The 13,034-nt window shown below is 41.5% G+C and overlaps 1 protein-coding gene across 1 annotated transcript in view; it reads right to left on the bottom strand.

Annotated features, from left to right (window-relative positions):
- Positions 1–13,034, bottom strand: part of mlxip (MLX interacting protein) — a 52,205-nt gene that overhangs the window by 3,556 nt on the left and 35,615 nt on the right. Inside the window, exons 8-16 of the mRNA XM_084181057.1 lie at positions 6,480–6,574; positions 5,707–6,319; positions 5,183–5,289; positions 4,992–5,064; positions 4,773–4,888; positions 4,488–4,595; positions 4,049–4,176; positions 3,010–3,133; positions 166–295 (exon numbers count right to left, since the gene is read on the bottom strand). Coding sequence (XP_084037183.1) covers positions 166–295; positions 3,010–3,133; positions 4,049–4,176; positions 4,488–4,595; positions 4,773–4,888; positions 4,992–5,064; positions 5,183–5,289; positions 5,707–6,319; positions 6,480–6,574 — 1,494 coding nt within the window. The remainder of the gene's footprint in view (positions 1–165; positions 296–3,009; positions 3,134–4,048; positions 4,177–4,487; positions 4,596–4,772; positions 4,889–4,991; positions 5,065–5,182; positions 5,290–5,706; positions 6,320–6,479; positions 6,575–13,034) is intronic.

The raw sequence follows: 13,034 nt of genomic DNA, 5'->3' as shown, positions 1-13,034 counted from the left end.
AGACAGTCATTCAAGTCAAAATCATAGTGAAATGCGATAATGGAACCATTAGCCAGCTGTGCCTTCTCTACCCACCTCCTCACTGTCCTACTCTGACACAGCTACCATTTAATTGAAAACAACGTGTGTGTGAGCGGTTTGGGGTGATGCGTGTCGTTTACTCACTGGGCCTCAGCACAGGCAGGGAGCAGTGACGGTCCAGCCATTGCAGTGTGGTCTCACACAGCTCCCCTTTGCTTGTGGTGGAGACCGTCCCATTGAAGGACTCAAACAGGGGCTTAATGATGATGCTGAACTAAGGATGGTGGGTCAAGGGTCAAACACACACTATTGAGGAAACAGATCTGAATTTGCATCCTATTCCTTTCTCACACTGACAGACAGGACAGATATACTCAGATGGCTCATGGTATCACAGTCCTTCAGTGAGGTCCAAAAGTATTTGGATAGTGACTTTTGTTGTTGTTTTGGCTCTGTACTCCAGCACTTTGGATTTGAAATGATACAATGACTATGAGGTTAAAGTGCAGACTGTCAGCTTTAATTTGAGGGTATTTTCATTCATATTGGAAATTACAGCACTTTGTACATAGTCCCCCATATTAGGGAACCAAAAGTATTTAGACAAATTCACTTATATTTGTATTAAAGTAGTCAAAGGTGTAGTATTTGGTCATATATTCCTAGCATGCAATGACTACATAAATCTTGTGGCTACAAACTTGTTGGATGCATTTGCAGTTTGTTTTGGTTGTGATTCAGATTATTTTGTGCCCAATAGAAATTGATGGTAAATAATGTAGTGTCATTTTGGAGTCACTTTAATTGTAAATAAAAATAGAATATGTTTCTAAACACTTCTACATGAATGTGGATGCTACCATGAATTAATCGTGAATAGTGATGAGTGAGAAAGTTAGAGGCATAAATATCATACCCCTCCAAAAATGCTAACCTCCCCTGTTATTGGTAATGGTGAGAGGTTAGCATGTCTTGGGGGTATGATCTTTGTACCTCTAACTTTCTCACTCATCATTATTCACAATTCATTCAGGATTATCCATAATAATGGTAGCATCCACATTAATATAGAAGTGTTTAGAAACATACAATAATCTGAAACACAACCAAAACAAACTGCAAATACATCCAACAAGTTTATAGAGTCACAAGCTTGATGTAGACATTGCGTGCTTGGAAAATGGACCAAATACTAAACTTTTTACTACGTTAATACATACAGTGCATTCGGAAAGTATTCAGACCCCTTGACTTTTTCCACATTGTTACGTTACAGCCTTATTCTAAAATTGATTAATTTTAGTTTTTCCCCTCATCAATCTACACACAATACCCCATAATGACAAAGCAAATACAGGTTTTTATAATTTTTTACATTTTTATTTTTATACTGAAATATTACATTTATATAAGTATTCAGACCTCTTACTCATTGCTTTGTTGAAGCGCCTTTGGAAGCGATTACAGCCGAGTCTTCTTGGGGATGACGCTACAAGCATGGCACACCTGTATTTGGGGAGTTTCTCCCATTCTTCTCTGCAGATCCTCTCAAGCTCTGTCAGGTTGGATGGGGAGCATCGCTGCACAGCTCTTTTCAGGTCTCTCCAAAGATGTTCGATCGGGTTCAAGTCCGGGCTCTGGCTGGGCCACAGACATTCAGAGACTTGTCCCGAAGCCACTCCTGCGTTGTCTTGGCTGTGTGCTTATGCTCGTTGTCCTGTTGGAAGGTGAACCTTCGCCCCAGTCTGAGTTCCTGAGTGCTCTGGAGCAGGTTTTCATCAAGGATCTCTCTGTACTTTGCTCCGTTCATCTTTCCCTCGATCCTGACTAGTCTCCCAGTCCCTGTCACTGAAAAACATCCCCACAGCATGATGCTGCCACCACCATGCTTCACCGTAGGGATGATGACAGGTTTCCTCCAGATGTGACGCTTGGCATTCAGGCCAAAGAGTTCAATCTTGGCTTCATCAAACCAGATAATCTTGTTTCTCATGGTCTGAGTGTCTTTAAGTGCCTTTTGGCAAACTCCAAATGGGCTGTCATGTGCCTTTTACTGAGGAATGGCTTCAGTCTGGCCACTCTACCATAAAGGCCTGATTGGTGGAGTGCTGCAGAGATGGTTGTCCTTCTGGAAGGTTCTCCCATCTCCACAGAGGAACTCTGGAGCTCTATCAGAGTGACCATCGGGTTCTTTGTCACCTCCCTGACCAAGGCCCTTCTCTTCCCCGATTGCTCAGTTTGGCCGGGCGGCCAGCTCTAGGAAGAGTCTTGGTGGTTCCAAACTTCTTCCATTTAAGAATGATGTTCTTGGGACCTTCAATGCTGCATATATTTTTTGGTGCCCTTCCCCAGCTCTGTTCCTCGACACAATTCTGTCTCGGAGCTCTATGGACAATTCCTTTGACCTCATGGCATGATTTTTGCTTTGACATGAACTGTCAACTGTGGGACCTTATATAGACAGGTGTGTGCCTTTCCAAATCATGTCAAATCAATTGAATTTACTACAGGTGGACTCCAATCATCGTAGAAACACCTCAAGGATGATCAATGGAAACAGGACGCACCTGAGCTCAATTTCGAGTCTCATGGCAAAGAGTCTGAATACTTACGTAAATAAGGTATCTGTTTTTTATTTTATATAAATTTGCAAAAATTTATAAAAACCTGTTTTCGTTTTGTCATTATGGGGTAGTGTGTAGATTGATAAGGGAAAACAATTATTTAATCCATTTTAGAATAAGGCTAAAGTAATACAATGTGAAAAAAGTCAAGGGGTTTGAATACTTTCCGAGTCTGAAACCTGAGGTTAGGGGGCTTTTCCAACAGTCAGAAATGATCGCTCTTCTTTGCTGATATAGAGCATCTAATCTAGCCATCTGGTCTAAATAAAATGAACCAGTATAATATTAAAAGTAGCCTGATTGAATCTTATATTATTATGACAGTTATGTTAAAATGTAACTGTTAAGGGTAAAAAAAGGATACAATCCAAAACTTCCAGTTCTGAAGTGTGCGGCTCTTCACGTACTCATCAAACTTCTCCCGCATGTGGTCGAATCGGTGGCGTGTGATAGGCACCCCCGTAGCAGGCAGCTGCTCCTGACACACACTGTGGCACAGCAATAACATACAGATCAGATTACTATGTAATGTATACTCACACATGGTATCATCACATATGGTAGGGTGTACACCGACTCTGCCCAGACGCGCTTTGGTGATGAAATTTCCCTACCTTATGTTATAAAATACATGTTTGAGAGACAAAAATGATTATTCATGTTCTGAATCATTCAGTGGGGTCTTTCTCTAACATAACATTAACAGTATATCCAAAAAGTCGGATTTTGGAACCTAATACATCCGATAATAAGCCATGAGCTCTTGACATAGCTGTGCAGGTTTCTCTGAATAACTTTAGAGGATTTTACATTTTGTGGTCGTTGTCTTCAAAAGTTGTTTCCGCGGGTCACAAAAAGCTAAATTAGCATGACACAAGCCTAATTAAATGTAAAAGGCTTTGAAGATTTAAAAAAAATACTTGGTATACGTTCAGTGCTCTGTTGACATTTCACAGAGATATGCTTGTTTTTGTGAGAAATCGTCGAATAAATATGAAAAGTGTATATTAAAATATGAAAATACTAAGTCTCAAAATCAATATCCATCTTACCTCTATATTGTTTTATATCCTGCGGATTCGAGAAGAAAAATGACGATTCATGCACGCAATGCAATTTTCCAGATTTCTTACCACTTAATTTCTCTGGCCTCCATTGATTTAGTCACCCTATTTCTGGCCATCCTACAAGGGTAAACACTCCAATAACTTTTGAACAGATTATAATAAGAGACATGAGGTTTGGACCATTGGTTTTCTTAGAGGATTATCTACACAATTAACATATAATTTTTCCCATTGGTCAAAAGATTTTGATTGGACACCCTATATATTGCTGTGTACCAATACTGAAACCGTCTCCTCAAGAGGAGCGAGATAACATAACAGTGAGGCAGTACGTACTTTATGGAGGCATTGATCTCCTCAATCTCCTCCCGTAGCCTCTTGGTCTCTTCCTGCATTTGCTGCCTCTCCTGCTGCAGCTTCGCAATGTAGTCCACTGTCTTCTGCAGCGTGGCCGCATTACTGATCTGGTATTAAACACAACAAGAATGGTTGGCGATATTGGGAAGGTCATGGAGAAATGTATGTCTTTTTTTTATTTTTATAGTTTAAATAAAAGCTTTGGGTTGCATGTTGGAGCATTTAACAGTGTGAGGGTATCCATCTTTCTTCCATTACTTTATTATTTGTACCCTGCACCTGAAAATATCTGGATGTGCAATGTGCATACACAATGCTTCTGAAATGATCTTTCAATAAAAGCCATCAAAAGCTAGATCTGGAAGATATGAGTATGATGACTCAGTAGACAGACAACAGACAGATATAATGGCTTTACATTGGACTGGGACTTGAGAGTGGGAACCAGGCTGCTCAGCGTTTTGAAGCCAATGTTGATGTTAAAGCGCCTCTTCTGTTCAGCAGTGATATGGGTCACCCTACGGCTCTGGAACAGACAGTGAGAGAACAGAGACACACATCATCACAATGATCAGAGTTTGCAACGCTTCTACGGCAGGCACACGCAACACCGGACCTGCTTGAAAAAGCTGGAGTTATACACAGTCAAGGAAACAGACACGAGAGAGAGAGAGTAGCAGGCAGGCGGGTGAGCTGCTGTTACCTGGTTGGACTCGTTCTTGGAGAGGGCTGTGCTGCTGCTGCTGAGGGGAGACTGAGGACTGGAGACCTGCTCTGACCCACACGGTGACCCCTGACCTGAGCCACGCTCCTCATGCCCTGGGAGAAACAGATGGAAAGCAGAACAGTGCTGTAAACATTCCAAAACAATGTGTATGCATGTGTTACCATGCCACATCCTGTATGCATATGTCACTCTCACCAGTACAGTCCTCTTTACTGATAATGAGCTGGGGAGACTTCGGAGTCTGTGGAAGGATATGAAATCCAGGAGCCTGAGAGAGAGATAGAGGGATGGGTAGAAATAAAACACAAATGAAATGAAAACGAACGTACATAAAACTGGGTTCAGATGAAAGTAAGGGAGGCACTTCAGAGCAGACATGGTCTTACCCTTGATAGGCTTGAGGAGGCGATGACCACGCCAGTTGAGGGAACCACGTCTGCTTTCAGGGGAGTTGGAGTAACAATCACTGCACTGGTATGCCCTGGGAAGGGGGCTGAGACAGCAAAACCTTTGACATTACAACCATCACAGAATAAATGCTGATTTTCTCTCATTTATTTCATCTCTAATATTGAGCTTGGATGTCATTGATGATCTTTGCTAGGATCATTTGGGCTGAATTGCCTACAAACATTTACTAGGTTTCATTCTGTTTTTCATTACAATAGTGACTGACTATAAAAATGAGAAACAGTATTGCCACCTTGTGGTGAGATCACAATATGAGATAGCTCTCTAGTGGAGCAGTAATCCCCCACTATAATAATTACTATTGTATCTATGTGGTAGTGTTTTTTTTTGGGGGGGGGGGGGGGGGTAGCACCTGCTAGGCATGCATTCATTCAATATTACATCAATACACCATTATCATCCATCAACAATTAAATACTTTGGGATGTGATTAACTCACTTGTTAGGATGAGGTGAGATGAGGGGATGGGATTGGCAGGAACAATCCTTTGCACATGGCATGTCTTTTTGTTGGGGCAAGAAGGCTGGATGGGTCTGGGCAGGGCGAAAGTCTGGGGGTGATGGAGGGGGATGGCAGGTGAGGGTGCCAGAGGCTGGAGGGGGGGTGGTGGTGGAGGAGGAGCCCGGGTCAGGGAGCTGAGCTCAGAGCCCTGACTGAAGGTGGTGGCAGCCTCACTGGGTGTAACAGTGGAGGAGGCTGTGTGTGTGATGACAGATGGGGGTGGGGAACCGTCCAGGCTTGTGGCATCGTCCAGGGGTGGGGGGGCTACTGATGTTGCAGTGACAGCACCCTGGCAGGGCTGGGTGTGTGGCAGTGTGGGAGGGGCTGAGGGTTGCATGAGGGAGGAGCCTCCAGCCTGACCACTAGGGGGCACTGACGCAGTGAACAGAGGCATGTAGTTCTGTACATAGGAGGAACCTCCACCGGTCCCACTGGTTTGATTGGCCATGAGGGAGGAGATAGGCAGGGGGACTGGGGAGACGATGAGTCTGTGGTCATGACTGATGGATGGTAGGTCAGCTGAGAGGTGCATGGAGGAGAGTAGCAGGCCCTGTCAAGTCACAAGGACAGGAGAAAAGAAAGCATATTTATAATGTTATCAGTTAGTAAGATGGTGTAAAAACATCTAAGAATAAAGGCAGGAGTGTGTTAGGTCTGGGGTTGTGTTAGGGCTGAGGTTCACAGGGACTTGGCCTAGGGTTGGGGTTTACCTGGGATTGAGAGCTGCTGCTGGGTAGAGGAGTGACGGATGAGGCAGTGAGGGAAGCAGAGGGGAAGATGGGCTGACGGAGGCTGTGAAATAAGTCTGGAAGAAGTCTCTAGGTTAGTTATAATTAGTATAACATTCACTCTACCAACATAAGTGTTAGGATATGCCACCTGCTGTATTACAGTTACTGGACGGGACTAAGAGGTTCGGCAGACTATACGCAACGATTCGGAGCGCAACGCAGTACGTGAATGCTTTTGTGTTTATTGTCACAAAATGGGCAGCCTACGGTGCTTGCAGTGCAGATTTTCTCTGCTCACATTTTGAGATGGAACGTATCATTCCTTGCGTCATGGTGGGGGCACTGTTGTGTAGATAATGAGGCTGTATTTTACCAACAAACTCACTTGGTTGAAACATTTATTTTGGTCCTCTTTCTCTTCTGGCACAAAGTTGTTTCACAAAAGAATTAACTCTATCAATTTAAACTACTGGTTTCTAACCAATTGGCGAAAAAATTCGCATTTTCCCACCAGTGGTGTTTTTCCCACCAAACGGACTTGTTGCTGATAAAAATTAGTGTGTGATGAGGTAGTGCACACAAAAAAATTTACCAAATAAAATGAAATGTTCAATGTATTTCCATCGCATTTTCAACTCAACCGATAGTTTTGTCACAAAAACTTGCATTAACTAGCAAATGTGCCTATTTTGGTCTTGGCATGTGCATTCTAGCCAACAGCTCACAGATACAGTGTGGGTAGGCTAGTCTACATGATGAGATTATTATGGATAAGAGCAAGAATATTTTTATTTCTCAAACGCCAGTCAAGCATTGATCATCATGTCACCAGAATAAGACCCTTGATATTTAATGGAAAAGAGCATCAAGCTCATCACTGTGCACTTTCACCACCCCGTGAAGTTCATCATAACTTATTTCATCTGTAGCCTAATAAACTGCTTGGGTTTCCCGAGTCGTATTGGGAGGACCACAAACCATATCATCGCGTGACTCCAAGTTTATTTAGATATGATGGTTATTAAATCAATTTTTGCGCTTAAGCCCCTAAGGTCGATGTCCGCACCCCCGAGGAATTCTAATTAGCATAATACAACATCCCCATAAAAATCAGTCAGTTTCAGCTAGGGATATGTTTTTTTTGCATGGGATGCGTCTCATTCCAACGCATCCGCCTATGTCACACTTCCGCATCAGCAGTGAAAGGTGACAGAGCGGTGAGACCATGAGACATCCCGAAAATCGATCTTCTCACAAAATTGGCTATAGCGTCCAAACGATTTGGCTATAAACTATGACCCCTCTATGGAAAGATGAGACTCTCACGAACACAATGGTGTTCTCCTTTCTTGCTCTACGACCCCCACAAGCGTCTTGCGACTCGTCTGAAGTCGGTACAGCCGACCTGCCAACTTCTGTCTGTAGTGTCCAAACAGTTTGGGCTAAACACGGTGCAAAGGTGAGACTCTTACGAACAGATACATGTTGGTTGTTTCGCTCTAGGATGCCCACAGGCCTCACAAGACTAGTCTGCAGTGCTATTATTGCGAAGCGGAAACGTCCTGGAGAAACAACGGCTCAGCCGCGAAGTGGTTGGCCATACAAGCTCACAGAACGGGACCGCTGAGTGCTGTAGCGTGTAGTGCGTAAAAATCGTCTGTCCTCGGTTGCAACACTCACTACTGAGTTCCAAACTGCCTCTGGAAGCAACATCAGCACAAGAACTGTTCGTCGGGAGCTTCATGAAATGGGTTTCCATGGCCGAACACAAGCTTAAGATCACCATGCAAAATGCCAAGCGTCGGCTGGAGTGGTGTAAAGCTCGCCGCCATTGAACTCTGGAGCAGTGGAAACGCATTCTCTGGAGTGATGAATAACGCTTCACCATCTGGCAGTCTGATGGACGAATCTGGGTTTGGCGGATGCCAGGAGAACGCTACCTGCCCGAATGCATAGTGCCAACTGTAAAGTTTGGTGGAGGAGGAATAATGGTCTGGGGCTGTTTTTCATGGTTCGGGCTAGGCCCCTTAGTTCCAGTGAAGGGAACTTTTTTTTGGGGGGTGGGGGGGGTGGGGGGGGGGGGGGGGGTGGATCAGCTTAATATTGCAGATAGATTGTATCTTCTATCAATGTAATTGTCTGCATCACTTCCAATCCCCCATGTTTTTATATATATACTCCCCTTTATTACTTTTCAACCCCGCCATCCTTTCCCTACTTGGAGTAAATTAGTGAACAACAATGCCCAGGCCTCTACTTCCGGTCTATACTTACTATATACACCTTATGGACACAGTTAATTTTACAATAATTCTATTATATATATATATATATATATATATATATATATATTTTTTTTTTTGCTCCTGAACTTCTTCTACTCTCAACCTCTCTGATCATTTTCATGACGTCCATCCGGTTTGCTTCTATATGCCATATCTTTCTAACTGTCTAACTCTTTCCCAAAAGCTCCCAACATACAACCTATATACTTATTATGGACACAGTATGCTTACATTATTAGTTATCTTTGTTATTATTTGTTGTTATTTGTTATTAGTCCCATCCTTCAACTCTATTCCATACCTCCCATCTATCTCTTAACACCATCCATATAGGATTTCTATTTGCCATATATATTTCAACCGTACTGTGATGTTTTACAATAGTTCTGAACCTTTCTATTCTCATTGCTTCTACAGATTGTGAATTAAAAATAAAACATTTTTGCTAAAAGTATTATAATATTATTGATCGATTGACTATTACTTTTCAGATCACCCAGTAATGCTATCTGCAAGGTTAGCTCCAGGTAAATATTGCAATCCTTTAGCCATTCCTGGACCTGTGTCCAAAAACAAGCTACAAATGGACAGAACCAAAACAAATGATCTAATGATTCTGTCTCTTCACAGCAAAATCTGCAGAGCTGGGAAGATTGTATCCCCCATATAAATAACATTCTATTGGTAGCAAGAATTTTATATAATAATTTAAATTGAAAGATTCTAATTTTTGAATCCGGTGTCGTTTTGCGTGTCAGTTCATAAACACTATGCCATGGGATCGGTACGTCAAAGATCTCTTCCCAACTACTTTGCAATCTATATGGGACGGCTGTCAATCCTTTGGTCCTTAAGTGAAACTGATATACTTTTTTATTTATCACAGTTTTCCTTATCCAATTATGTTCTTTAATGCAAGGCCGACAGACAAGTTCCTTACTTTCTCCCCCTTCCACTTTCCTCTTCCACTTTTGCGGTAAGGCTGCAATTATTTGGTTGTAATTTTGGGTAGAGCAGACATTTCCATATGTTTTTGTTAGCTGCATGTGCGACATAACTCCACCAGTCCTACCGATGATATCATTTACGAAGATTATACCTTTTTTAAACATTCTGTCAAAAAATAAAGTTTTTTTGTCAATTAGTATATTTGAATTTAACCACAATATTTGTTGCATTATTTGTTCTGTCGTTTCTGGAGGATTAAATTGTAATTGCAACCAACTTTCTATGGCTTGTTTTAGAAATAGTGATATTTGGGAGATGATTTCATTTTCAAATAACTGCAAATGAGTTGTTGTAATCTGAATAAAGGGAAAAAGGCCTTTCTTGAACATTGGGTGAGACAATCTTACTAATTTGCTTGAGAACCAGTTCGGATTTAAGTATAACTTTTGTATGACTGAAGCTTTTAGTGATAGGTCTAATGCTTTAATATTTAATAATTTCTGTCCTCCGAATTCATATTCATTATATAAATTTGCCCTTTTAATTTTGTCTGGCTTGCCCTTCCAAATAAAATTGAATATTTTTTTCTCATATAATTTAAAAAACTGTTCGCTAGGCATAGGCAAGACCATAAGCAAATAGGTAAACTGGGATAATACTAATGAGTTAATCAGGGTGATTTTTCCACAAATTGACAGGTATTTTCCTTTCCATGGTAGTAAGATCTTATCTATTTTTGCTAACTTTCTATTAACATTTATTGAAGTGAGATCATTTCCTTTGGGATATGTATTCCGAGTATATCCACATCACCATCAGACCATTTTATTGGTAAACTACATGGTAATGTAAAAATTGTATTTTTTAGTGATCCAATACGTAATATAGTACATTTGTCATAATTTGGTTGTAATCCAGAGAGGTTATAAAATGTATCTAGATCCTCTATGAGGCTGTGGAGGGATTCTAGTTGTGGATTTAAAAGAAAACATGAATCATCAGCGTACAATGACACCTTTGTTTTTAAGCCCTGTATTTCTAATCCTCTGATATTATTATTGGATCTGATTTTAATAGCTAACATCTCGATGGCCACAATAAATAGATATGCCGATAGTGGAACCTTGTTTCACTCCTCTTGACAGTTTAAAACTTTCTGAGAAATAGCCATTGCTTACTATTTTACACCTAGGGTTACTATATATGATTTTGACCCATTTTATAAGAGATTCTCCAAAATTGAAATGCTCCAGGCATTTATATATAAACCCCAGTCGAACTTTATCAAATGCCTTTTCGAAGTCTGCTATGAATAGCAGGCCTGGTTTCCCATATTTTCCATAGTGTTCTATTGTTTCCAATACTTGCCTTACAGTGGGGGAAAAAAGTATTTAGTCAGCCACCAATTGTGCAAGTTCTCCCACTTACAAAGATGAGAGAGGCCTGTAATTTTCATCATAGGTACACGTCAACTATGACAGACAAATTCAGAAAAAAAAATCTGAAAATCACATTGCTGGATTTTTTATGAATTTATTTGCAAATTATGGTGGAAAATAAGTATTTGGTCACCTACAAACAAGCAAGATTTCTGGCTCTCACAGACCTGTAACTTCTTCTTTAAGAGGCTCCTCTGTCCTCCACTCGTTACCTGTATTAATGGCACCTGTTTGAACTTGTTATCAGTATAAAAGACACCTGTCCAGACCTCAAACAGTCACACTCCAAACTCCACTATGGCCAAGACCAAAGAGCTGTCAAAGGACACCAGAAACAAAATTGTAGACCTGCACCAGGCTGGGAAGACTGAATCTGCAATAGGTAAGCAGCTTGGTTTGAAGAAATCAACTGTGGGAGCAATTATTAGGAAATGGAAGACATACAAGACCACTGATAATCTCCCTCGATCTGGGGCTCCACACAAGATCTCACCCCGTGGGGTCAAAATGATCACAAGAACGGTGAGCAAAAATCCCAGAACCACACGGGGGGACCTAGTGAATGACCTGCAGAGAGCTGGGACCAAAGTAACAAAGCCTACCATCAGTAACACACTACGCCGCCAGGGACTCAAATCCTGCAGTGCCAGACGTGTCCCCCTGCTTAAGCCAGTACATGTCCAGGCCCGTCTGAAGTTTGCTAGAGTGCATTTGGATGATCCAGAAGAGGATTGGGAGAATGTCATATGGTCAGATGAAAGCAAAATATAACTTTTTGGTAAAAACTCAACTCGTCGTGTTTGGAGGACAAAGAATGCTGAGTTGCATCCAAAGAACACCATACCTACTGTGAAGCATGGGGGTGGAAACATCATGCTTTGGGGCTGTTTTTCTGCAAAGGGACCAGGACGACTGATCCGTGTAAAGGAAAGAATGAATGGGGCCATGTATCGTGAGATTTTGAGTGAAAACCTCCTTCCATCAGCAAGGGCATTGAAGATGAAACGTGGCTGGGTCTTTCAGCATGACAATGATCCCAAACACACCGCCCGGGCAATGAAGGAGTGGCTTCGTAAGAAGCATTTCAAGGTCCTGGAGTGGCCTAGCCAGTCTCCAGATCTCAACCCCATAGAAAATATTTGGAGGGAGTTGAAAGTCTGTGTTGCCCAGCGACACCCCCAAAACATCACTGCTCTAGAGGAGATCTGCATGGAGGAATGGGCCAAAATACCAGCAAGTGTGTGAAAACCTTGTGAAGACTTTACAGAAAACGTTTGACCTGTGTCATTGCCAACAAAGGGTATATAACAAAGTATTGAGAAACTTTTGTTATTGACCAAATACTTATTTTCCACCATAATTTGCAAATAAATGCATTAAAAATCCTACAATGTGATTTTCTGGATTTTTAAAAATCATTTTGTCTGTCAATAGTTGACGTGTACCTATGATGAAAATTACAGGCCTCTCTCATCTTTTTAAGTGGGAGAACTTGCACAATTGGTGGCTGACTAAATACATTTTTTCCCCACTGTATATTATCTCCAATGTATCTTCCATGTAAAAAACCTGTCTGATTAGAATGAATAATATCCGACAATACCTTTTTAATTCTATGCGCTATACATTTTGCTAGGATTTTTGCATCACAACACTGAAGTGTAAGGGGCCTCCAATTTTGTAAATGGACTGGATCTTTATATTTTCCACTTGTATCCTGTTTCAGTAATAATGAGATCAGACCTTCTTCTTGAGTGTCAGATAATCTACCATTTACATAGGAGTGGTTAAAACATGCTAATAACGGTCCTCTTAGTATATCAAAAAAGGTTTGGTATACCTCGACGACTGGTATGCCATCC

Source organism: Coregonus lavaretus, assembly GCF_964263955.1.
Source record: "Coregonus lavaretus genome assembly, chromosome: 17".
Classification (NCBI taxonomy): Eukaryota; Metazoa; Chordata; class Actinopteri; order Salmoniformes; family Salmonidae; genus Coregonus; species Coregonus lavaretus.
Note: the sequence above shows the minus strand (reverse complement) of the source record. Positions and strands in the feature narration are given on the sequence as shown.